A 25,704-nucleotide genomic window follows, 5' to 3' on the forward strand; every position below is an offset into this window, starting at 1 on the left:
GAGCTGGCACATGGGAACATCTACTTGGGTGACAAGTAGGGTCAGGAAAGACCAAGGAACATGAGGAATTTCTGTCTGATCCTGAACAAACGACAAAGGCCTTAATATTCCAGCCTGGTATTGCGAGCTGAGGCATCGGTTTAGGATGGTGTACCTTAACAGAGTACGTATCTGAAGCTACGCAGAGGATGAAGTGCTCTTTGTCAGGTGAGAAAGCAGTGGAGCTGAGAGAGCTCACTATCAGAACCTATTCCACCGCCTTCCTCTACCCTAGTGATTCCCAACTGTGACAGTCTTCCCAACAACGTTCATGAGCTCCTGCTGGAACAGCTGACCAAGCTCTCAAGGCCTATTCATGGAAGAACCGGATACCCATCAAGGATAAGCTATCAGAGGGTGGGCAGCAAAAGAGCAAATCAGTATCTTCCAGAATCATTTCATTGTTGGGACCAGTGACGGCCAACAAAACCTACGTGGCCCATCTACATCACCAACTGCTAAGTCTGTAGACCTGTTACTTCTGCTGAGTCCACGATTTTTGTTTTACCTATTGGCAGATATTGAGTTTCTAGCCCCAGATATGTCCTAAATTTAAGGGAGTCGTAAATGAAACACACCTCCGAGTGGGTATACAAGCCACAAAAGTACCCTTGACATGATCGCTGCCTGGCATGGCATCATTAGGCACTAGGAGAAGTCCAAACATTTTACACATCCACCGTCAACCCCCTGGACTGGCAACTGGCCTGTCCATGAGAGCATACCAACTTGGAGGAGAATAAATGACTACACACATAGGTTCTAGAGTCAGACAAGAGACCTGGATTCCCATCTTCCCATCTACTCGCTGCCTGGCTTTTGACAACTCGCGTAACCTCTCTAAGGCACAGTTTGTTCAACTCTACACGTGAATAAATAGTTCCTAACATGTCAGAATTCAACGAAATGATACATATAAAGGGCTTAGCACCACAAATGGCAATGAATACCAGTACTAGTTGCCGTCAAGTCGATTCCAAATCATGGCAACCCCATGTGTTTCAGAGTAGAACTGTGCTCCACAGGGTTTTCAATGGCTGTGATCTTTCAGAAGCAGATCACCAGGACTTTCTTCTGAGGTACCTCTGGGTGGATGCAAACTGCCAACCTTTTGTTTAGCAGCGAGCGCTTAGGCGTTTGCACCACCAGGGACTCCTAACAAGCAGAGTATTCAGGGAAATAATAAAGAGCTTAGCACTGCAAAAGGAGCCCTGGTGACACAGTGGTTAAGTACTCGGCTGCTAACCAAAACGTCAGGGGTTCCAACCCAACAGGCGCTCTGTGGGAGAAAGACGTGCAAGTGAGCTTCCATAAAGATTACAGCCTTGGAAACTCTATGGCAGTTCTGTCCTGTCCTATCAGTTGGCTTTGAGTCGGAATCGACTTGTTATGGCAGAGGGTTTGGTTTTTTGGTTTAGCACTGCAAATGGCACCAAACAAGTGGTTCATAAATGTCCTCTACTGTTGTTGTTACTGTTAGCTTTACAGGTTTGTATCTTCTGGATGAATCTGAAGGATCTTCCCAAAGTGCACTGACTAATCAATTGTACTCCCTGGTGTCCTCCAGCTCCCCCTCCACAGCACCATGGTCTCAGTAATGGCAGAGGGTGGGGAGTCTCACTGTTGCTAGAGGCCAGCTTTCATTAAGACTTCATCTCACGCACGCCAGGTCAATCAGAGGTCCCCTGGCACAAATGAATCACCTATGAATTCCATGAGCACTGGTCTTCAATGAGCAGTCATCTCTGAAGCAAAGAAATCACTCATCATCCTGGAGTTTCTCATCATTCACCTGAATTAACAGAACTTGCAGCGTGTCTCTTACCGTGGAATCGCTTGACCCTCTGAACATTAAATCCTAGGCTTGCTAAGGAGCTCATTACTGACCTCTCCAGCCCCAATTTCTATCATAAACTATCTTCAGAGACCTTAATTCCATGCTGGGGCCAACTAATGGTCAACAAACTATCCATTTAATAAACTAATTTTGCGTCAGTCAACAGTGGTGTAGGCTCTTGTTCTAACAAACTATCTATTTCATTGGAATTCTTGAGGAGTCTTTTTATTTAAATTATTCCCAATCAGCATGCAAAGTAAGCACAACACCAAAGTTCATCTAGAAAGACATCTCATGTACACCATCTTCCACATCAAAAAACAAGGAAGTCAAGAAAAATCAGATTAATTTACATTATCTCCTTTTTATCCCATCCTGCTGACACCAGGCGAGGGAGGTAAGAAGGAACATGGATAAAACTCTCTCCTAAACCACAGATTAAATCCGGGGACCAGACCGTTGAGACCCATACAACTTATCTCCCTCCTGCCTGAAGGCTTGGTAAGAAACACTCAGGGTCTGAACTTACAAGTATTCTTCCATTTGTTTTCAGAAAGAAGAGTTTTGTCTGCTGATTCAACTGCCCTTACTTACCAAGCTTTCAGAGTGATTCATTACTGTGGCTTCCAAGAAAATAACATGCTAGGTGAAAATTAAGCAGAAAAGAAAAATTACGCAGTTACTCATCAAAACTGGGAGACGTGGAAAAGAAAAGAGAAGGCATGGAGCTTGTTGGTTCACTTACTCTGCTCAAAGAGGCTGGCCCTCGCATCCTGTGTCAGTAACTCGCGTGTTTGGTATATTAAGTAAAACAATCCAGTGACATGAAGAGTCCAGACGGCAGAGTGCTGATCATTAAGGCAGACCCCTTCGATCTTTCTTCCTTCCCAGAAACACTCGCATCAGTTCCCTGGTGCTATTTATTACCCTAAACCTGTCTACCGTCTATTCCTTTGCTTCTCAGAATACGTAGAAACTCATTGTTAAAAAAAAATAAAAAATAAAAAAATCCCTTGCCATCAAGTCAATTCGCACTCAGAGTGACCCCATGTGACAGAGTAGAACTGCTCCACAGGGTTTTCTTCGATGTAATCTTTAGAGCGGCAGTTCGCCAGGCCTTGCTTCTATGGCGCCACTGGGTGGGTTTGAACTACCAATCTTTAGGTCAGTCACCCACATCCACTGCCATCGAGTCAATCCCGACTCATAGCGACCCTAAAGGACAGAGTAGAACTGCCCCATAGGATTCCCAAGGAGCGGCTGGTGGGTTTGAAATGCCGACCTTTTGGTTAGCAGCAGAGCTCTTAACCACTGCACCACCAGGGCTCCACTATTTGCGCCACTCAGGAACCCATAGTTAAGAAAAAATAACTTTATATCCCAATAATTCACTAATGCCACAGAAATCAATTTTGAAATAAATATACTTAAAATATTAAAACAAATAAAAATCAGAAGAATGCTTCATTTACACATACACCAAAAGTAACTATAGGAAATTTCTTTAACAGTAATAATTTTACTTAGAAAACACAGAAAATTATAATAACAAAATACGAAAAGGTAGGATCTGATAGAAACAAGTCAAGCTTCAGTATCAGGGTTTCTCAATCTCAGCACTAATGGCATTCTGGTCCAGGAGCAATCTAGTGTGGTTACAGGCACAGTGCTGTGCATTACTCTAGGATGTTTAGCAGCTTCCCTGGCCTCTCCCCCCCGATGCCAGTAGTACCCTCCTACATCAGTGTGACAACAAAAATGTCTCCAGACCTTGCCAAATGTCCCCAGGGAAGCAAAACTGTTGAGAACCACTATTCTACATAAAACATAACTCTAACACCATTCCGAATGATCTACCCACCCCTCAGCAATATCCAGGCTGTATACTTTATGACATAGAATATATCTGGCTGGTATAACCATGCTAATTTTCTTTTAAACTACAAAATCTGTATGCCTTCAGATCTACCCATGAAAAACATTAGCAGCTACCAAGTATCACCACCTTAAGTGAATTACAGCTTTGAAAAGCTGATTTACATGTAAAACTATTGACTGACAATTAATTTCCAAAATGGTTTCTGAACGAAACAGCACGTTTTACCTGTCTCTGGCGAGGCAGATGCAAACAGTCCAAATGCTCGAAACAAGACAGCTGCGTGCCATGTCCAGCTACTACAAGGGGAACCGAGCCACCAACTCAGCAGATGACATGTGAAATTCACAAACTACACTCAGATTCCAATGCAAACGTTCTTTCTCTCAACATCACTTCACGGGAATCGAGTTTACCAACACAGGACCCGAAGCAGGCAAAAACCAATAAAAATTATTGAGGAAATTAAGTTGGACTTCTGCATTCGCTAGGGATGCGTCCAGGAAACTTACTAAATAATTGCATTGAAGGTGTTCTTTGGATCTTGTCCCCAGACAGAATTCCTACCATGTGTATTACTCAGGGTGAGGAAGTTACCTGGAAAAAGAATGAGTGTTTCTTGCTGCTGCTGCCCCCAAACAACCAGAAGGTGTGCACTTTGCTTTGTGTGGTTACAGGCATAGTTCTATTCCTTCTTCCAGTCGCTGGCAGAAATGGGTAATTCTTGGGTTTGTATTACACAGCTTCAGTCTAGACTGTATAGAGAAGCAGATATACATTCCCGAAGACTTCCACACAGATTCAATCTTTACCTCCTACGCAAACTAGCAAAAATTAGCCCATGAAAACCCTATGGATCACAACCAAACGCGGTCCGATAAAGTGCTGGAAAATGAGCCACGTAGGTTGGAAGGCACTCAAAACACAGAGTGACCGCAACAATGGACTCCAGCCTACCAAGGATGTGAAGACGGTGCAGGACTAGGCAACCTTCACTCTGTTGTGCATGGTGTCCCCATGAGTCAGAGCTAAGTCAAAGCAGCCAGCAACAACACACGAACTACAGCCGCCACTTCCAAATGAATTCAAGTTTCTTAGATCCAGACCTCTTTGGGTCCAAATCCTGGTTCCATTTCTTCCTAGCTGTGCGAACTTGGGCAAATTATTTAACTTCTATAAGTCTCCATCTTCTCATATGTAAAATGGAGATGAAAACGAGACCAACCACATAGGACTACTGTGAAAATTAAATGAATGAATCCATGTAAAGAACTTAGCACAGCCCCAGTCTCCAACAAGTGTTCAATAACTAGTCATGAGATAAAAGAAAACATAAATGGCATGAAAGCCTAAGGAATATTAAAATGGCTAAGCCACAGGCAGGATTCCATTTACTTAAACTGTTACCAAAACCCCACAGTTTACCAAATCCTGAGTATAGATCATATTTCCTTACTTGGATAAATAAGTCACTACGTTGAGTTAGAGGACATGGCTAGAAAAATAAACTTTGATTATTAAAAAAAAAGAAGTAGTAGTATTTTGTCCTAAACTGGGTTACGATAAAGACAGAATATACCATCTTTTAAAATATGCTTCTAAAACTCTGCTTTCCTGGATGGAATAGCTATTCAAGTCCATAAAACATTTCATACTAACACAAAAGAAAACTCTCACATGGGCCTTTCATTCTTCTGAGGGTATCCTGTTTCATCGTTTCCTACACACATGCCAACTCAAAAGACTCACTTTTAAGGATCTGGTGTAGACTGAAGAGCCTACGGGGATTTTAACAGACTCAAAAGGACATAAGAACCTAAATTCTATTTCTGACCCAATCACTTGACAGTGATCTTGAGTAAATTAACCTCACTGCTCTGCAACCCAGTAAAAGGCATCTACTTGATATCTCAGTGATAACCACAGAATAAAGTTCTGCTTCCATTAAGAGCCCACTGAATTCCTTGCAGGAGATTTTTCAATTTCAGATGTGTATTTTCTTTACACCGCATACAATCCACAAGAGTAAGGCCTATTGCGGCCAAGCTAGAACTATTTTTCCTCCCCATTTTTACTCTTAGGACTTTTGACTCATGTTTTAACTTTTCAAGGTAAAATACTACAAAGTAATACTTAACAGTGAAAAGACATCTGCACAATTTACCCTTCACCGCATACACAAAAGGCTCCCTGACTCGGTTACACTACAAAACATCGTATGGCCGAACCCAGTCCTCAAGATTTCACAACAGAGAGCTCATTTCATCAAATGTTTTTTCTTTTGGTGTATACTTTGAAAAGCAACAGGATATGCCCTCTTTTAAATATTTTATAGAGTAGACACAAAGGCATTTTTTCTAAGAGAACCTTAAGTAAATATGGTTTAGAACGTAAAATACAGTAAGCTAGCCTACTAGAGAGGCAACGGTGATTCAACGGTAGAATTCTCACCCTCCATTGCAGAAGGCCCAGGTTCGATTCCTGGCCAGTGCACCTCATGAGCAGCCACCATTCATCTGTCAGTAGATGTCTGGGTGTTGCTATGATATTGAACAGGTTTCAGCAGAGCTTCCAGATTAAGACAGACTAGGAAGAAAGGCCTGGCAATCTACTGAAAATGAGCCAATGAAAACCTTATGGATCCAATGGTCTGATCCTGTTGTGCATGGGGTTGCCATGAGTCAGGAGTCTACTAGAGACCTGTCCAAAGTCAAAAAAGAAACTGTTGCAGTTGAAAATGCTACATCACCATGAGAAACATCCAAAGACTTCAGTGATTTTCAGGGTCTGAAAAAATTAATGTCAGAATTTACAGTCTGTCCCTGAACTTCATATTCTTGAAGTTGAATTTGGCACCTACTTTATAGACTGGACAGCAACGGGGTTTTTGTTGTTGTTTTTTTAAAGAGAGAATTCCTAAAAATGAAAATCTTTCAGAAATGCATATCTATGACTCCACCCTAACAAGGAAAATTTGTATGAAGGGGTGGGGAGGCCGCCTCTAACTCTGATCTTCTTAGAAAACTGTAAGCAGTTCAAAAACACTGCCTACTGAAGACCCCAACACATCTACTAAATAGGGGCAAAACCCCTCAGGCAATGTGGCCTTTCCCTACTAACAAGCTGTAACTGCCTCAGTCAGGAACCATGATGCTAAATACATATTGTTGCTGTTGCTGGGTGCTGTCAAGTCAGTTCAGACTCACAGCGACGCCACAGGACAGAGCAGAACTGCCCCATAGGGTTTCCAAGGATGGCTGCTGGATTTGAACTGCTGATTTTTCGGTTAGCAGATGAGCTCTTAACCACTACGCCACCAGGGCTCAAAAATATATATTATATATATGTTTTAAAATGAATTTGAACAAAACGTCCTTACCTCTTTTACACTTTAGGGGCAACAGCTTCCCCACTGCTGAAACACTAGACATTCTTTATACACATACTTGGTGGAAAACACAAGAGCAAGTGGACATTCTTCATATAAACCAGGGTTGGCAGTTCAAACCCACCCCACCACTCATGGAGAAAGAACTGGTGATATTCCGTAAAGATTTTTCCCTAAGAAACACTATGGGGGCAGTTCTGCTCTGTCATTTTGGGTCACTATGAGTTAGAATCAACTCGACAGAATCTAAACAACAACAAAGAAAGAAAATTATTATGTTGAGAAATACTTTGAATTGACGTTGACATACAATCTAGATGGTGAAGCATTTCCCGAGGACTCAGGATGGTCTCTCAGCAGAGATTTCAATTACCGGAGGAAAAAGGTAGCAATATTGGGGTCTAGACTGGTGGTTCAGTGGTAGAATCCTCGCCTTCCATGAAGGAGACCCGGGTCCGATTCCAGGTCAGTGTACCTTATGCACAGCCACCACCCATCTGTCAGTGAAGACTTGTGCGCTGCTGTGATGCTGAACAGGTTTCAGCGGAGCTTCCAGACTAAGAGACGTGGAGGAAAGGCCTGGCAATCCATTTCTGAAAAGTAGGCAATGAAAACCTTATAGATCACAAGAGAATACTGTCCAGTAAAGTGCTGGAAGATGAGCCCCCTAGGTTGGACGGCACTCAAAATACACACTGGCAGCAAAAGTAGACTTGAGCATACCAACGACCATGAAGATGGTGCAGAACCGGGCAATGTTTCATTCTGTTATACGTAAGGTCGTCATGAGTCAGAATCCACCACCAACAACAAGATAGGGAAGGGGGATAAAAGCACCAGTGTGGTCCAAATTTAATCTGTGGCCACAGGATCCACATAGCTCAGTGGTTCTCAGTGGGGGTGATTTTGCCCACCAGGGAACATTCTGCAACATTTGGAGACACTTATGGGTTGTGACAACTTGGTGAGCAGGAGCACCGCTGACATGCAATGGATCCAGGCCACTGCTCAATACCCTACAATGCACAGGACACCTAGCCTCCACCACAAAGACTGATCCGGCCCAAAATGTCAAGAATGCCAAGCGGAGAAACCCTGAAAAGAAGACAAACCCGCCCACATCTGAAAACCACCAGAGGGCTTTACACCTTGGCCCTCATCTCTGACCTCCCACAGTAAATCAGATCATGGGAGGGCCAAAAGAGTCTCGCTTAGGGCAGCAGAGGTGCAGGGGAATGGAAAAAACACATTTTTGAAGATGTAAGCAAAATCCACAAGGGTGATAAGCAATCTAGAAAAAGAAATATGAGGGAAGGTTGAACAGCTCAACTTGTTGTGGGTCTAGGAGGAGCCCGTGAAGGGCTATAAAAGCAGCTCACAGGTGTGTGAGATCGCCGGGGCCTGGGTGGTACACCGGGTTACCAGGTTACCACGTATTTATGCAAATAATGTGTATGTTATACGGTTTCTACCAACTGAGCAATGCTCCCCACCCCGCCCTGTACCTTTTGTAAGTGTCATCTGTCACGTGGGCGCATTATTTGTGAAAAATACGGTAAGCACTGGACTACTAATCGAAAGCTTGGTGGTTTGAACCCACACAGAAGTGCCTCGGAAGAAAGACCTGGCGATCTGCTTCTGAAAGGTCACAGCCATTGAAAACCCTATGGAGCACAGTATTATCCCACACACTGGCTCACCGTAAGTCACTGTTTGGGTTTGTTGTTTTTTCTTTTTGGTGCTAATGACCACTTATCCAACAGCCTCCAGGGCAAGGCAGAGGCAGCTGAGACACTACAGGCAACCAAGGAAGCAGAAAGATGCCACTGTCTTTAGGACCCAGTACCCAGGCGAGGTGTTCATTTATCTGCACTAGGGTTTGGGTTTTGTTTCTGAGGGTGGTTAGCGCACCCATCCGTGCAGGTCAGTTTTGAGAACTGGTGCTCTTCTCTTCAAGAGTAAGTTAGCCAGTCTTGACCTACGTTCTAGTTTGTTCAAGCTTCACCTTCTTCCCTCCCCCAGGTCACGTCATCTGAAGAACACAGTGTGGGTGGAAATAAACAGAAGCAAACCTGTACTCAAAGACAACAGCAGACATTGTAAAAGGGCTACTGTAGTTTCAGCTAGCATTCAACATTTGTATTTCAAAGTCCATGAAAAGATTTCCTAAGGTAATAAATAACCAGCCTGACAGTCAAACCCATACACAACACTTCTGTGTGTTACTTCAATCCCTACAGTTACAAGAGCCACCACAGAAGAACTGTTTTTGCCCCAGGGTTAACGCACAAGGGTATTCACAATGCAAAGGAGGTAGAACTCAACAGAAAAATCCATATAAACAATTCCTAAAATGAATGGCCTGAGGCTCCCCAGGCAGTGTAAAGTGGGGTCCCTTGGGTGTGCTTTGGCCTTAAATGAACACAAGCAATTGAGCTGAGATTCTCTGGGGGCTGGATGCGAACTGACGGCCCTGCTTATAATTAACTGAGAAAACTGGTCACCTCCCTTCTCAGATCTGGCTCAGAGAACCTCACAGTGGAATCATAAATCTAGTACTATCTGTTAACTTACTAGGCGAAACAAGGCATTTCATTAAGATTCTTATAAAACCAGTTGCCATCTAGTCAACTGCGACTCATGGTGACCCCATGTGTGTCAGAGTAGAACTGTGCTCCACAGGGTTTTCAATGGCTGATTTTCTGTGGATCACCAGGCCTTTCTTCTGGGGCACTTCTGGGTGGACTCAAACCACTAACCTTTCAGTTAGTGGCAAGCACGTTAACTCTCTGCACCAACCACGGACTAAGATTCTAGTAAGAAGTTACAAAATACCTGCCATCCTAAACATGAGGGTGTCTCAGCTCTGCCGTCTGCAGTCTGCACTAATACCTCTTATAAAACTCTGCTGTCAAACCCATGAAACCAAACCCACTGTTGTCAGTCAATTCAACTCATAGCAGCCCTACAGGACACAGTATAACCATCCCATAGGGTTTTGAAGGAGCAGCTGGTGGATTCGAACTGCCAATCTTTTGGTTTTCAGCTGAGCTCTTTAACCACTTTGCCACCAGGGCTCCTTGCTGCCAAATAATCTAAATAAAAATGTATAAACTCTTGAGTCAAACGTCTCCACTCCTGGAAAATTATATCCTTATAATCAGACAAGTGTGCAATGATCTAGGTAGAAGAATGTTCATGGTTGTTTTCTATAAGTGCAAACAACTAGAAACAACCTAAAATGTCATATAAATGATGATGTGTCTCCATGAAGAAATACCATGCAATGATTTAAAACTGATAAGCAAGGCCTCCCCCTACTCCCTAGACCAGGACACATGGGACCCCTGTCCTGAGCCGCAGTGCCCACACATCACAAAAGCAAACAATAAGTAAATAAACAGGCATCCCTCAAATAAAGAGCAAAGCATAGTATTTCGTGGAAAATGATATTATTAATTCTGAATTGGCACTATCTACAGTTATTCGGTATAAGCTATCACTTACTGTTAATAATATTAGCAAAATACTCAAAAAGCCCCAAACATATCTAATACGATCATTTTACTTTAAAACTTTTTTTTAAGTTTGAGGAAAAATAGTTTTTCTCAATCAAGATGCTACTACATGCTAAACATACAACAAAAGTGATATCAAGGAATATTAAAAAAGTGCAAAGTAAGGGTATAAAACATTTGCATGACCAGGAAGGAAAAGATTCACACACGCAATAATCCCAAAACGTACTTTCATAGACTACTTCCTGACAAGTATGCACCAGGGTATACAGTCTTACATGAAACAGGTTTCTAAGTGATTAACCAGCATACTTCTGTTTTCCGTTTTCTTTATAATATACCCAGCATTAATTGAAAAAAAAAAAATCTGAAGAACAATTTAAGAAATATTTGATGGACCTTCCCCCTTGCTGCGAATCGATGTTGACTCACAGTGACCATGTAGGACAGAGTAGAACTGCCCCAAAGGGTTCCCAATACTATAATCTTCATGGAGGGAGCCCTGGTGGCACAGTGGTTAAAGCTCTCGACTGGTTAGCAGTCCGAACCCACCAGCCGCTCCGAGGGAGAAAGATGTGGTGGCCCACTTCTGTAAAGATTTACAGTCTTGGAAACCCTACGGGGCAATTCTACTCTGTCCTAGAGGGTCGCTATATGTCGGAATTGACTCAACGGCACTGGGTTTGGTTTGGTTTTGGTTTCTGGAATCTTTACGGAAGTAGACTGCCACATCTTTCTTCCTCAGAGCAGCTGGTGGGTTTGAACTACCAACTTTTCTAGAAGAAGCAGAGCACTTGACTACTGTGCAACCAGGGCTCCTGGGATGGACCCAGATAGTGCTTTAATGAAGAAATGATGAAAAAAAAATCACAATATGATAGTGATTTATATACTGAAATTAAAATATTTTGCAGTACCTCCTGTAATATTGATAATTTATCATGTGTAACCCCATTCATTCTCTAATCTAAATACTGCAGTATTAATTTTGTTGAAATACCAGTAACTACTGTCCTGCTCAGCAAAGCAGACATTCTCCAAATGGAAATTAATATAAAGCGGTCTAAGAACCACAATGACTCAAGAAAGGTTTTCTACTTCAGTGTTACTGTCAATAAAACACAGATTTATGGCGAAAAATCTTGATTATAACCATGTAATTAATGATTTTGCTGAAAGAAGGGCAGGTAAACTAGATTTATGGAAAATACATTATGGAGCATATGCCTTTATTACTCATGCAAACACAACTGGCCCACCAACTGAACACTCAGCCAGGTGCAACTTTAAAAATTCACTCATCTTTGATATTTTGCTGACTTTCTGCAATAAAAACCTTAACTTTAAACATATTTTTGGATTGTGTCCTAATGAAGGTACATTTGTCAAGGCAGGAAGATAGAACACATTTATTTACCGGTTTGTAAGCATGGTTTATAACCTTTAATTATTTAGGTTTGTGATATGTGGATCTGCATTTGTGCCCTTGTTCCTGGCCAAGTCCCGCAAGTGATAGGCAGTACCCATCAACATATAAGTTTCTTGACATTTAAAGCTTTTCTCAATAAACCATAAAATAAAAAACATTACAGGTACACTTCTGCAGATATATGTACACATAAAACCAAACCAAACCAAACCTGTTGCCATCGAGTCGATTCTGACTCATAGTAACCCTTCAGGACAGAGCAGAACTGCTCCATAGGGTTTCCAAAGAGCTGCTGGTAGATTCGAACTGCTGACCTTTTGGTTAGCAGTCGAGCTCTTAACCACTGTACACTGTACCACCAGGCTCCATATGTATATATATAGACATACACACATATAAATATATAAATATATATATATATACAAACATACATACATATACATGTACACACAAATACATACATACATTTATAACTACATAGACACTGGGGAAAAAAGTCAATGCATTTGTCACAAAAAATTACAAGTATTCTCTGGGTAGCAAGATTGAAGAAGCTTCTTTTTTAGGATTAAGTAAAAAAAAAAAAAAAAAAAAGAATTTAAGAATGACCGAGAAAAGTAATATGGTAAGTCTATGTTTCTCAAAAGATATTTTTAAGTAGTGGATCCTACTCACATGTTATCAACTGACAGAAAAAAATGTTTTTCAAAAATTACAGAATTCTTTAGGATCCCCAACGTGGGGTAAGGAGGCCAAGTAAAAAGCTATAACATTTTATTCCAACGTCCCTAACTCTTGTTTTATCTTGGCCCTTAAGTCCCAAGCAGGAATTACAGATAAACATCCCTACTCCAAATTTCGAAACTTCAACCTTGCCTAACTTTTCTTTTTTACATAGATACCCTCTTTTATTTTCATTAGCACAATTAAAAATGCTTCTATACACAGGGAATGTTAATCCTCAAGAGCAGATACTGACGCCCAGCAGAAGTAGAGCTATTATTAGATATAAAACTCCCATATGTTATTCTCTTCCTCTGGCTATATTTCAACAGACAGGTGTCCATGTTCTTTGCCACAAGAACCCCAACACCTTTTACTATAACTGGCAGTCAGATGATGCAATGTCATGTGACTTGAGATGCTGGATTTAAATTGAGGACTCAAGTTTCTTCCTTTAAGCCTGGAGGATACCCTTTCCAAACCGTTCTTAACAAGGCAGCAAAACGTTTGATTCAGGGAATGCTCTCTGAGAAATGCGCCCAACGGCTGTCAAGGATCACTCCAGGAGCATCTAAATGAAAGAAAGTGGACAGAGTCTTTCATCAAGAGTAGTTTCCATCAGAAAGCCTCAAAGATGAATACTGCAACAACTGAGGGTTCGAATTTGGGGGGGGAATGAGTTTTACCATTTCTTATAGTAAAATAATCACTTCTCAAAAATCTACTTTTCTAAGATCCTTATTGTGCTAATCTCCCGACTATCCTCATGAGGTTGAGGCTCATAGCTTTAGAAACCACGTTTTACAAAGATGCAGGGGGGACTTGACTTCGTAAATAAAAAACAAACCAAATAAAAATTAGTGGCACATTCAAGTTTACAAAGAAAATGTTCTACATTCTACTATGGTGAGTAGCGTCTGGGGTCTTAAAAGCCTGTGAGCAGCCATCGAAGATACTCTGCTGGTCTCACACATTCTGGAGCAAGGGAGAATGAAGAAAACTAAAGACACAAGGGAAAGATTAGCCCAAAGGACTAATGGACCACATCTACCATGGTCTCCACCAGACTGAGTCCAGTACAACTAGATGGTACCTGGCTACCACCACTGGCTGCTCTGACAGGAATCACAATAAAGGGTCCCAGACAGAGCTGGAGAAAAATGTAGAACAAAATTCTAACTCACAAAAAGAGACTAGACTTACTGGCCTGACAGAGACTGAAGAAACTCTGAGAGTATGGCCCCCGAACATCCTTTTAGCTCAGTAATGAAGTCACTCCTGAGGTTCACCCTTCATCCAAAGATTGGACAGGCCCATAAAACAAAACGAGACTAAAGGGGCACACCAGCCCAGGGACAAGGACTAGAAGACAGGAGGGGACAGGAAAACTAGTAATAGGGAACCCAAGGTCGAGAAGGGAGAGTATTGACATGCTGTGGGGTTGTTAACCAATGTCATAAAACAATATGTGTACTAACTATTTAATGAGAAGCTAGTTTGTTCTGTAAACCTTCATCTAAAGTACAATTAAAAAAAAATTAGTGGCATGTTTGAAAGCTGATTAACATTTTTCTGCTGGATTTTCAATGTTTCTAGGGTTATTGACCACTTGTTTTGCAGATTCAGAAAACATTTACTAACCACCAATTATATATACGGCACTTCATCAAAGAGCCTAGAAAAGATGCCACAAGTATAAGGCAAATGACACTAACAGGACAGAAAAGCATGGCAATGAAGAGCTGTCACTTTCTAGCTGTGTGATGCTAGACCAGTTACTTAACCTCTCTGTGCCTCACCTTCTTCATCTACACAGTGGGCGTAACTACAGAGCCTTACTGCTAAGGTTATTAAAGGGATCAAACGAGTTACTGAATGTAAAGTCTTTGAAGTGTACTGGCACTTAGTAAGCACTCAATATTAACCAACCAGTAGCCGTTAAGTCGATTCTGACTCATGGCAACCCCACGTGTATCAGAGTAGAACTCTGCTCCATAGGGTTTTTAATGGCTGATTTTTCAGAAGTAGATCACCAGGCCTTTCTTCCAAGGTGCCTCTGGGTAAACTCAAATCTCCAGCCTTTCAGTTAGCAGCTGAGTATGTTAACAGTTTGCACCTTCTCCATATTTATTATTATCTTCAAAAAATTGTGAAATGTTTTATAATCAAGGAACAACATTATAAGCATCTTCCCTTCCACCCTAAAAATTTTGTACTTTGGGGAAAAATAAATGTTGTACATGGAATAGAATCCCATCTTTGAGGCCCTGTCATGGCAAACAAGATGATAAAACTTATTTGTAAATGAGCTATTTAACCTCTTGAGGCTCAACTTACTTATTTGAGAAGAGGGAAAAAAAAAAAGATATGTAAAGTATGTGAGGCCTCTAGCTAACAGAGGCAAATTCCTCCTAACAAGCACAAGACAGGAAAAGGCAGAGGCAAGTTCACAGAAAAGGGAGACAGGGTTGCTGTGAACTTGACCCACCTCCAGGGTTTAAAAAAGGCACTAGATATCTCATCAGCAGAGAGGATAGCATGGGCAAAGGTACGGAGATAGACCGGGTAACGGACTCTTGGGGGCAGAATTCATGAGGAGGTATAAGAAACGAAAGAAAAAGAAGAGTTACAAGATCGGCAGGTCTTGAAAACCAGAAGAAGGAATGTGAGCTTGGTTTTATAAGCAATATGGGCGCGCTTTAGATAGAATTTAGGAAATACAAAATCTGACACAAGGACACAGGATGAAAAGGAGCAAACCAATCAATGCAATCTAGTGCAGGGAATGATACGGGGAGAAAGATGTACCGCTGAGATTTCCCAGCACTGAGTACTGGTATTTCACTCACCATTAAGGGTCAATCATTCTTAATTTCTAAGCAGTTATGATAAACCCCAAAACCCAGATACACTGCCATTGAGTCGATTCCGACTCATAGCGACCCAACAGGACAGAGTATAACTGCCCCAAAGGGTTTCCAAGGCTGTAGTCTTTATGGAAGCAGATTGCCAAGTCTTTCTCCCGTGCAGCAGCTGGTGGGTTTGAACAGCTGAACTTCCAGTTAGCAGCGGGGTGCTTAACCACTGTGCCACCTAGGTTCCTTAGAGTTAGGATAACTAACCTTTTATTATTACTCACCTACAATGTACCTTGTGCTTTGTAAATCTTATCTCTAATTCTCCCAATAACCATGCAAGGTAGATATTATGCCTATTTGCAGACCAGTGAGCTAAAGCCCAGGGAGGTCAGATAACCTGGCAGAGATCCCACAGGGAGACGGGGTCGGGCTGGACTTCAAAGGCCAGGTCTTTCCTACAGATAAGAATGTGGCACTTTGCACTACCCTATGGAACATTTAGGCAAGGGGAAAAAATTGGCAAGCTTAATATAGACTTCACAGGTTGCTCATTCTTGAACGTTCTTTGCAAAGAAATGGCATTAAAAGGTTAAACACCGATTACTCTGAATTCAAGAGTCTCTGGATAGCTCAAACGGTTAAGCACTCGACTACTAACCGAAAGACTGGTGGTTCAAATCCACTCAAAGGCACCTTGGAAGACAGGCCTGGTGATCTGCTTCCGAAAGGTCACAGCCTTAAAATCTTACGGAGCACAGTTCTGCTCTGACACACGTGGGGTCGCCATGAGTCAGAATCAACTTGACGACAACTAACAACACTCTAAATCCAAGTGCATATCCCTTCCATAAATTTTGAAATACAGTTTCAAACGAGGTGCCCCACGTGTACCAACCACAACAGCAAAAGAGCGTGTTTAAGGTTCGCGTCCTTGAAGGTGACCCCACTTAAACACAGCAGGGCCGAGAAAGTAAACACTTATCCACTACCCTGGGTAAATAGCGAAGGCCATGCCCACACTGGTTTGTGCTTGATTTTGTGAGAGATACAACAGGGGGGGAAACCCTGATTAAGAGCTACGGCTGCTAACCAAAAGGCCGGCAGTTTGAATCCACCAGGGGCTCCTTGGAAACCCTATGGGGCAGTTTTACTCTGTCCTATAGGGTTGCTATGAGTCGCAATCGACTCAATGGCAATTGGTTTTTTTTTGGTTTATAACAGAGGGAGAAAGGAGCCTTGGTGGCACAGTGGTTAAGCACTTAACTGCTAACCTAAAGGTCGGCGGTTCAAACCCACCAGCTGCTCCATGGGAGAAAGACTTGGCTGTCTGCTCCCATAAAGATTTGCAGCCTTGGAAACCCTATGGAGCAGTTCTGCTCTGTCCTATAGGGTCACTATGAATCGGAATCGACTTGATGGCAGTGGGTTAAGAGAGGGGGAACAACTTGCCACATGATATGAGGGGTGTGGTCCTCCCCGCCCACCCTGCTAGGGGACATCCAGACTCCCTGCTAGCAGCAACCGTCCTCCTCGAAGCTGCTCCCCAGGCTCTCCTGTCCCCAACATGGCACAAAATGAGTCTTTGACAACAGAAGTCCTCACAGATGGTGCAGAAAAGGCAAGACACTCCAAGGAAAAGGGGACATCAGCTAATGTCCAGGTGTGACTGTAGTCAAAAGGAGCTGCCTTCGGGATTTGATGGCACAAGGAAGTCCCCAGCTCCTCCTTTTTATGTTTAGAGATAATATGGGAAAAGCAGGTGCTGTCAAAAATAACGTCTCAACTGAGCCCAGTACAACTAGATGGTGCCCACCTACCACCACTGACTGCTCTGACCAGGATCATAACAGAAAGTCCTGGACAGAGCTGAAAAAAAATGTAGAACAAAACTTTAACTCACAAAAAAAGGCCAGACTTACTGGCCTGACAGAGACTGGAAAAACCCCGAGAGTATGGCCCCGGATAACCTTTTAGCTCAGTAATGAAGTCACTCCTGAGGTTCAACATTCAGCCAAAGATTAGACAGCCCCATAAAACAAAATGAGACTAATGGGGCACAACAGTCCAGGAACAGAGACTAGAAGGCAAGAGAGGACAGGAAGGCTGATAATAGAGAACCCAAGGTTGAGAAGGAAGAGTGTTGACATGCCGTGGGGTTGTTAACCATTGTCATAAAACAATATTTATGTACTAACTGTTTAATGAGAAACTATTTGTTCTATAAACTTTCATCTAAAGTACAATAAAAAAGAAAAAAAAAACTTCTAAAATTATTTTTCAACAAGAAAAGAAAACTACAACATACTACAAAAAGGGGAGAAAAATAGGCTTCAGGACTAGACTTCAGAATTCAGAAGTTATCTGAACAACATGAGCTAACAATCAAACACCAAGGTACCTTCTCAAGTGGAAAACAGGTAGGCGTTTCCACTTAACATCCTTAGAGGTGGATTTGTTCCAACCGAGTGAACCCAGCCGTAAGAAAGGTACAACTGGAATATTTTCCATTAACCATTTATCCTTGAAAACATCAATACCTGCTTTGTATATCTGTAACTAAGAGTATCATACTTGTGTACATTTTATATATTTATTCTGAAAATCAATGTTTATATGTCTCATTAATAATAATTCTCAAAAGCTCTTCTGCAAAAAAAAAAAAAGATCTTTTGCTTGAATAACCAATGTGCCACACTTATTTGCAAAATAGAAAACAGAAAAGTCAAGTTCATTTATGTGTGTAACTGGTACTTACTGGGCAGCTACTGTGTTGTAGGCACCGCACTTAGCCCCGGGACATCGGAACAGCTGTCCGCTTCAAAACGTCAACTTCAAAACATCAACAACAAGTTGCTGGTTGAGCCTTTTCTCTTTGTCTTTTTTTTTTAATTGCCTCTGGTTACAAGACAAGGAGCCCTGGTGTGCAGCAGTTAGAGTGTTTGGCTGCTAACCAAGAGGTAGGCGGTTCTAATCCACCAGTCACTCGGTGGGAGAAAGACGTGGCAGTCTGCTTCCATAAAGCTTACAGCCTTGGAAGCCCTATGGGGCAATTCTACTTTGTCCTATGGGGTCACTGTAAGTTGCAATTGACTCAACAGCAGGGGTTTGGTGGGTGGGTCTGGGTACAGACATACCTAAACTTTGTTTCTGACTGAAGTAAACAGTTTAACAACATACCTAAAATGCTGAAAAAAACAAGCTTCCCAGGAATGCACATACAACTGACTCTAGAGAAACTATAAAAATCTAATGAAGGAAACTGAACCTCATTGGGGAGTTTTGTTTGCTCGGTTTCTCCCATCCTGGAGTAGTACATTTTGAAGTCGGTAGCCGTCAGCTGATGGGCACAAGCCAGCTGGCGATAAGATCCCTGATCCTACTTAAACCAGCAAGCGCAGACAAGAAGGCTCTGCCTGCCACCTGCATAGGAATTGATACCACGAGGCAACTGCGTAAGGGGTCTAGCTCAGTGGCTCTCAACTGAGAGTGACTTGCCCCTCCCCCCAAGGGACATTTGGAAATATCTGCAAACATTTTTGGTTGTCACAACTTGGGGGGTGCTACTGGCATCCAGTGGGTAGGAGCAGCATCCTACAGTACACCAGAGACTCCCTCCCACAATAAAGTTTCATCCATCCAAACTGACTTTGAGAAACCCTCATCTAGTTTTAGTAGCCCTGGTGGTGCAGCAGTTAAAGCACCAGGCTGCTATCCAAAAGGTCAGCGGTTCAAACCCACCAGCAGCTCCACAGGAGAAAGATATGGCAGTCTGCTCCCATAAAGATTTACAGCCTCAGAAATCCCACGGGGCAGTAGACTCTGTCCTAGAGGGTCGCTATAAATCAGAATCGACTCCATGGCAGTTTGGTTTGGTTTGGTCTAGTTCTACATAGTAGCTGCTAGTCACAAGTAACACCCATTTCCTTATTATCTGGCTATTCATACATGAAGCTAATACATGCAACATCTCGTTCAATTTTTTCAATTGTTATCATTAGCTTCAAACTGTTGTCCAACAAGCAACAAGTTGCTATTCGTAAATCACAGCGGGAAAAGTTACCAAAGAGCAACAGGGCACCACTTCGTGATAAGGACACTTATTTAGCTGTCCTTGGAAACATGCTGGAGTCCCTGAGTGGTACAAAGTTAGCAGCAGCCGCTAACCAAAAGGTTGGAGGTTTGAGTCTACCCAGAGGCCCCTTGGAAGAAAGGCCTGGAGATCTACTTCTGAAAAACCAGCCATTGAAAACCTTATGGAGCACAGTTCTACTCTGACACACATGGAGTCACCATGCGTCAGAATCAACTATTGCAAACTGGTTTTCTGGTTTGGGAATACATCACTTTCACACTTTCTGTTTCTACTCTAACAGAACATTACATTTTCTTCGCTGGACAATTTGACAAAAGATGCGCTGTTATAAGACATTTTAAAAAGAGACAAATTCAGGGTCTACGTTAGGAGCATTTTTCCAATTAATACATTATATTCAGACTCTGACTTGCCCTGCTGGCTTCCCGTTCCAAGTGATCATCATTAGGGTTGGAACTCTGATGGCTGATTACAATTTAAGCTTGTAATACAAATACATCACAAGATAAAACGTTTAACTTGAAATAAATGAAAACATCCCAGAAATACCAAAGTCATCAGCAGCAGAGAGAAAAAAAGCTGTGGATTCTAAAACAAGCTCATCAGCCTTGGGCAAGTGACTTCACATCTTTCGGTTAAGACTGTTCATCTATAAAATGAAGAAGGAAGAGTCGATGATCCCTCTTAATATTCTATTAATCACTGAAATAAAATCCAACAGCCAAGCCTCTCCACACTGAACTAAGGTATAGTGTAAGAGAGGAAAGTACTTGAAAGCCCAGCAGGAGAAATTTAAGGTCAGGACTTGCCAGCTGTTGCAAGTTGTCCTGCAGTTCCCCCCACTTGCACTAGGGGGCAGAGTTCTTCCCAAGGGGAGGCCAGGGACCCCCTGTGTACAAGGACAGGCTTCGTGGGGACTGGGACCCTCACAAACTGAATATCCAAGTTTATGCTTTCATCAGATTTTCTAAGGGGTCCAGAACACACACACGAAGTTAAGAAATATTGCCCTACAGGCCAAAAAAAAACCCCTCACTTTTCTTACAGATGAAAGCTATTAAAGACAGAGCCCACTGGTTCTTTATCACTGGACAATCTACAACTCTTGCAAAAAGTTCAGATGCCTTCTTACAGGCATGAAAACTAAGGTCTACAGATTTGAAAACAGTAAAATCTCACAATTATATATATTTCATTATTTTTTATAAAAAGCAAAAATGTGTACTGATGAATGATTAATTTCTTTCTGGTCCACCTCTGACAATGTGGGTGTCACAACTGAGACCCACTTCAGAAAACTGGATATCACTATATAGCATAAGAATATATTTATCACGCTGGCCACTATAAATAGTTGTCTGAGAATACAGTTAAAATGGGCATCCAGAAAGCAGAATGCCTTGAAATATTATATCCAATTTAGTCCGATAAAGCAAGTTAGCCTGCTAACACAGAGGCAAGCCATCACCACTCTATATGCGGGGCAATTACAAGATTGTCCCGGATTCACACACTCCTTGGCTTTCACTGAAAATCGCATCAGACTCCCTTCAAGTCAACTAAGTTTACTTTGAGCCACTTCAAACCCCAAACTTAAACAGAATTTATTAAATAAACACAACCAAGAAAGGAAAGACAGCCAAGAAACCACAGTAACTCTCAATCCCAGGGAAGAAATAATAATTCTCAAGTCGAGTTTCAAGTAACTCTGGTGTCCTGCCCTCAAGTTTTAGGACTCAATGACAAAAGGGCATTAAGTTTAATCTTTAAAATATCCAAACCGATTGTGGTGATGGTTGCACAGCTCTGTGAATATACTGAAAACCACTGAATTGTACACTTTAGGTGAATTGTACGGTACGTGAACTAAATCTCAATCATACTGTGAAAAAAATAAATCCACTCTTTGCCCTAAATGAATTTTCTTTAAACGTGAATTTAAAATCTGCTAAGGACAGACAGCACAATCACATGCCCTTTTGATTCCATCTTCTAGAATAATCCCAAGTCCTTGAAGAGCCCGTCCTGGTGAGCACCAAAACTAGACTCCAGAAGTCCGGCCGGCAGAGAGCAGTGAATGATTAAACCCTGCCTCCCTTCTCACACTTCATTAACCCGTCTCCTCTGGAAGTGTCTGCACCCCTCGCACAGGAAGCCCGCGCACGTTTTGCAAAGGAAATGCCAGAGCAGACCTTTCTTGGAGCAAGGCACGTCCCCGGTGAACGTTTTATTGGGCTGCCTGTACCCCGGCTTGGTGCAGATCGCCTCGCCGCGCGGGAGCCGCGGGGACCCGGGTGAGCTGGCCACCGCTCCAAGTAAACTCACCTTCGAGGCATTCCGCAGGCCAGCGGGAGCGCAGGACTAAACAAAACCTACCCTGCTTACTCATCTGGAGACTCCCAGGAAGTCGTGCCCTCTCGGGTTTGGGGAAGGTGCCCGGTGGGCGCGGCCGGGGGCAAGTCCCTTTCACTCGGGGCGATGGTGACCAGGTGGGGGCTAAAGGGTACCCGCGCCCCGGTTCTCGGCGCGCAGTCGAGCGCCCACGGCGCCGCCGCCCCCGGGCGGGCGCATGCACTCACCTCGGGGAAGAAGTTGTCCATTGTTCCAGGAGTCCTCAACTTGCCGGCGTCCGGCTCCAGCTCGCGGAAGTCAGCCCGCAGCAGGTCCCGGGACACCATGTGTCACGGCGCAGCTCCCAGGAATCCGCGCCCGCGAGGGTGCCGCGCTGCCATCGCTCGAGTCCTTCTCCGCTTCCTCACCTTTTGTTTGTCCAACCCAAGTTCCCAACTCCTCCGTCCCACCGCAGCCTTTGTCTCGTCTTCTCCACTTTCTTCACTTCAGGGCGCAGCGCTCGCGAGCGGAGAACAGCTGGTGGCACATTCCTCCCCGGGGCCAGGGACCGCGGCGGGGGCTGAGCAGCGCGCCCCCTCCCTCAGCGCTCCGGCCGGGGTGCTCGGCGCGGGCAGGGACGGCCGGCCACAAAGTGAGCCCCGAGTCGCTGTTCCGGCGCGAGCGCGGCCACGGAGAATACTTCGGCGCCAGGCTCACCGCTCACGCCTGCACCGCGACTCACAGACCCGCGCGCACACCCCGCCCCGAGATCCCGGCCCGCCCCTGTGAATCCAGCCACGCCCCTCCAAGCCAGGAGCCGAGCTCCCGCTGGGCAGGCCCTGCCCCAAGAGCATGGCCCCGCCCCGTGAGTCCGGCCCCGCCCCTCTCGCCCGGCCCCTCCCCGCCCCTCCAGGAGTCCAGCCCTCAGAAACCCCGCCCCGCGCTTCTCCAGGGTCCGACCTTCCCCGGCCCACGTGCCTCGCCTCCACCTAACCTTGGCCCCGCCCGCTCTGCTCCCCCGGCTGCCGCAGGCTCTGCGGCCGGCGGGGCGGGTCTGCGCGCCTCCTCTCCTCTCCTCGCCACCCCACCTAGGCGCGGGCTGGGAGGGAACTCTCCGCTCCATGACACAATCTGAACCTTCACTTGGGGGCTGCAGGGTTCTTCTGTGCCTTGATCTTTAGCGAGCCCTAGAAGGGCACAGCACAGATCTCATTAATGCAGCTTGGCAGATGAGCGATCCCTGGGAGGAAGCACGGTCCGCAGCGCTACCCCCGCTGCTGGCCAGATCAAAGTGAGAACCGAGGCTAATGAGAATTTCTGGAAGCTGCTGTCTCGTGTTGGGTTTCCCTCCTGCAGTCAGGTTAAAAGGAGTTTTCATAGCAGCAGGGAAATGTATTTTTGTAAACTGGGAAGGGACGGGGCCAGTTGCACCTTAAAAAACGTAACACTTTTGCTGGACATAAAAGGAAACATTTGGGCAGATGGGAGGAGACAGATGAGGGACTGAAACCTCTGGGAACTGAGTCCCGGCTTCCTCTAGGGCAATTCCTCAAACTGTAACCCGCATAGATATCCCCTGGGGCTCCCGTTTGGGAGTCAATGGGGCGAGGCCTGAGAATCTACATTTCTAACACGCTCCAGGTGAGGCTTTCGTTGCGGAACCGCACCTTGAGTAGCAAGGCTCTAGGGCAGGATCCTTCAAAGAGTGGTGCCTGGCCCAGCGCTGGTCTGCAAACCGTTTGGTGCCTGTTTGTCACAAGACAAGTAGATAAACTGAGAGTGGAGGTTTAGAAACTTTTGTAGTGATTTAGCAATGCTGCCACTCCAAAAACATGATCAGTGGATTCTTTGAACCTAGTAGAAACCAGTTTGGGTGTTGTAAACCTCGAAGGGTGAGTCACATCTGGCACAAGCAGCTTTCTACAGTTGGTACCTGGAGACTGAAAATAAACATGGCTGGTTCTCCACTACAGGTGGTTTAAGAAGCTCTCAAGGGGATTTGTTAACTACCCTGGTGGCATAATGTTTAAGAGCTACAGCTGCTAACCAAAAGGTTGGTAGTTTGAATCCACCAGCCACTCCTTGGAAACCCTATGGGCAGTTCTTCTCTGTCCTATAGGGTCACTGTGAGTCGAAATGGACTTGTATGAGTTCTCATCTTTTAAGACTCAGCTCAGAAAGTCACATCCCCTACGGAGAGCTTTCCCATAGATGCCACTGCTGGATCGATCATTCACTTCACTGCCAGCTCCAGCCCAGGTTAGGCTTCCACTCTTTGGGGCTTATTCCTAAAACTGTTGAATCTATATCATGTTGTAATGGTCGTTTTCTTGGTGCCCTACCCATCAAGGGAGTGCCTGGGTGGTGCAAACAGTTAATGTGCTCACTTGCCAACAGATAGGTTGGAGGTTCTAGTACCATCCATAGGCACCTCAGAAGAAAGGCCTGGCGATTTACTCCCCCTTGCAAAAAATAAGCCATTGAAAACCTTGTGGAGCAACAGTTCTACTCTGACACACATGGGGTTGCCATGAATCAAAATTGACTCAACAGCAGCCAGTTTTTGTTTTTTTAAACCCATCTAGAGTTTGGAGAGTAGAAGCTCCTTGAGAGTGGCAACTGTGCTTTAAAATCTACACCCCTAGTGTCTGTTTCAGAGAGTGGATGAATCATCCTTCTGTAATCTTTGTGGGGAAAATCCAGCATGTTTGTAACCCAGTCCAGATCAGGTCTTCAGCAATAATATTGTTACTCCCATCCCACTTCCCTTTGGAAAGCGTCAAGGTATAAATTATTTAATGATATTATTGTCCTATGCTATTGTCCCATTTTGCAGGTTGACATTCTTAAGGCTATGTCCCAGTAAAAGATGTGTCCAAAGTTGCAAGGAAAATTAAGATGAAGTCAAGATAAAGACAAACAACCCCCGGCATTAACCAAAGTGCTTAGTGTTCAGATACTGGAGCAGAACAATTTACAGTCATTACGATGTTAATCTGTAGGGAACATCTCTGCAAGAGAAATTTAATTAAGCAGGGAGCTTGTTCAAGTGTGTGTGTGGTTCCCAGCATAGACCCAGCCACTCATTTATTGGGTGGCCTTGGCCATTGTCACATCAAAAGTCACTTTCCTGTCTCTTAAGAAGATATGGTTAATAATTACCCCCAAATTGCCTAACATGAAGAATTGTGGGCCGAATTCAATACTTAAGGGTTGAATTTTTTTTTTTTTTCGTCTGGGTGTGAATCTTGTTTTTTTTATTTTTATTTTTTAAATTTTTTATTGTACTTTAGATAAAGGTTTACAGAACAAATAGTTTCTCATTAAACAGTACACATACTGTTTTATGACAATGGTTAACAACCCCACAACATGTCAACACTGTCCCTTCTCAATAAGGGATGAATTTTACTGAATCATTCGATTTCTTTTAAAGGTTTACATGAGTGTTTTACAAATTGTGGTCACTAGTTGTCAAGGATTTCATTTTACTTGTGCAATCAATGCCCATGGAAGCAGCAGTCAAGAAATTGAGTGACGTATTGCACTGAGCAAATCTGCTGCAAAAAACCCAAAACCAAACCGGTTGCCGTTGAGTGGATTCCAACTCAG

At 43.7% G+C, this 25,704-nt stretch overlaps 1 protein-coding gene across 1 annotated transcript in view; it reads right to left on the bottom strand.

The window, feature by feature from the left end:
* The window catches only part of MYO10 (myosin X), a 300,329-nt gene extending 277,604 nt beyond the window's left edge, over positions 1-22,725 (bottom strand). The window contains exon 1 of the mRNA XM_012557740.2: positions 22,341-22,725. Within this exon, the coding sequence (XP_012413194.1) occupies positions 22,341-22,439 (99 nt within the window). The 5' untranslated portion in view covers positions 22,440-22,725. The remainder of the gene's footprint in view (positions 1-22,340) is intronic.
* Between the last annotated feature and the right edge of the window lie 2,979 nt (positions 22,726-25,704).

Source organism: Trichechus manatus, unplaced genomic scaffold (assembly GCF_000243295.1).
Source record: "Trichechus manatus latirostris isolate Lorelei unplaced genomic scaffold, TriManLat1.0 scaffold00116, whole genome shotgun sequence".
In the NCBI taxonomy this organism is placed as follows: Eukaryota; Metazoa; Chordata; class Mammalia; order Sirenia; family Trichechidae; genus Trichechus; species Trichechus manatus.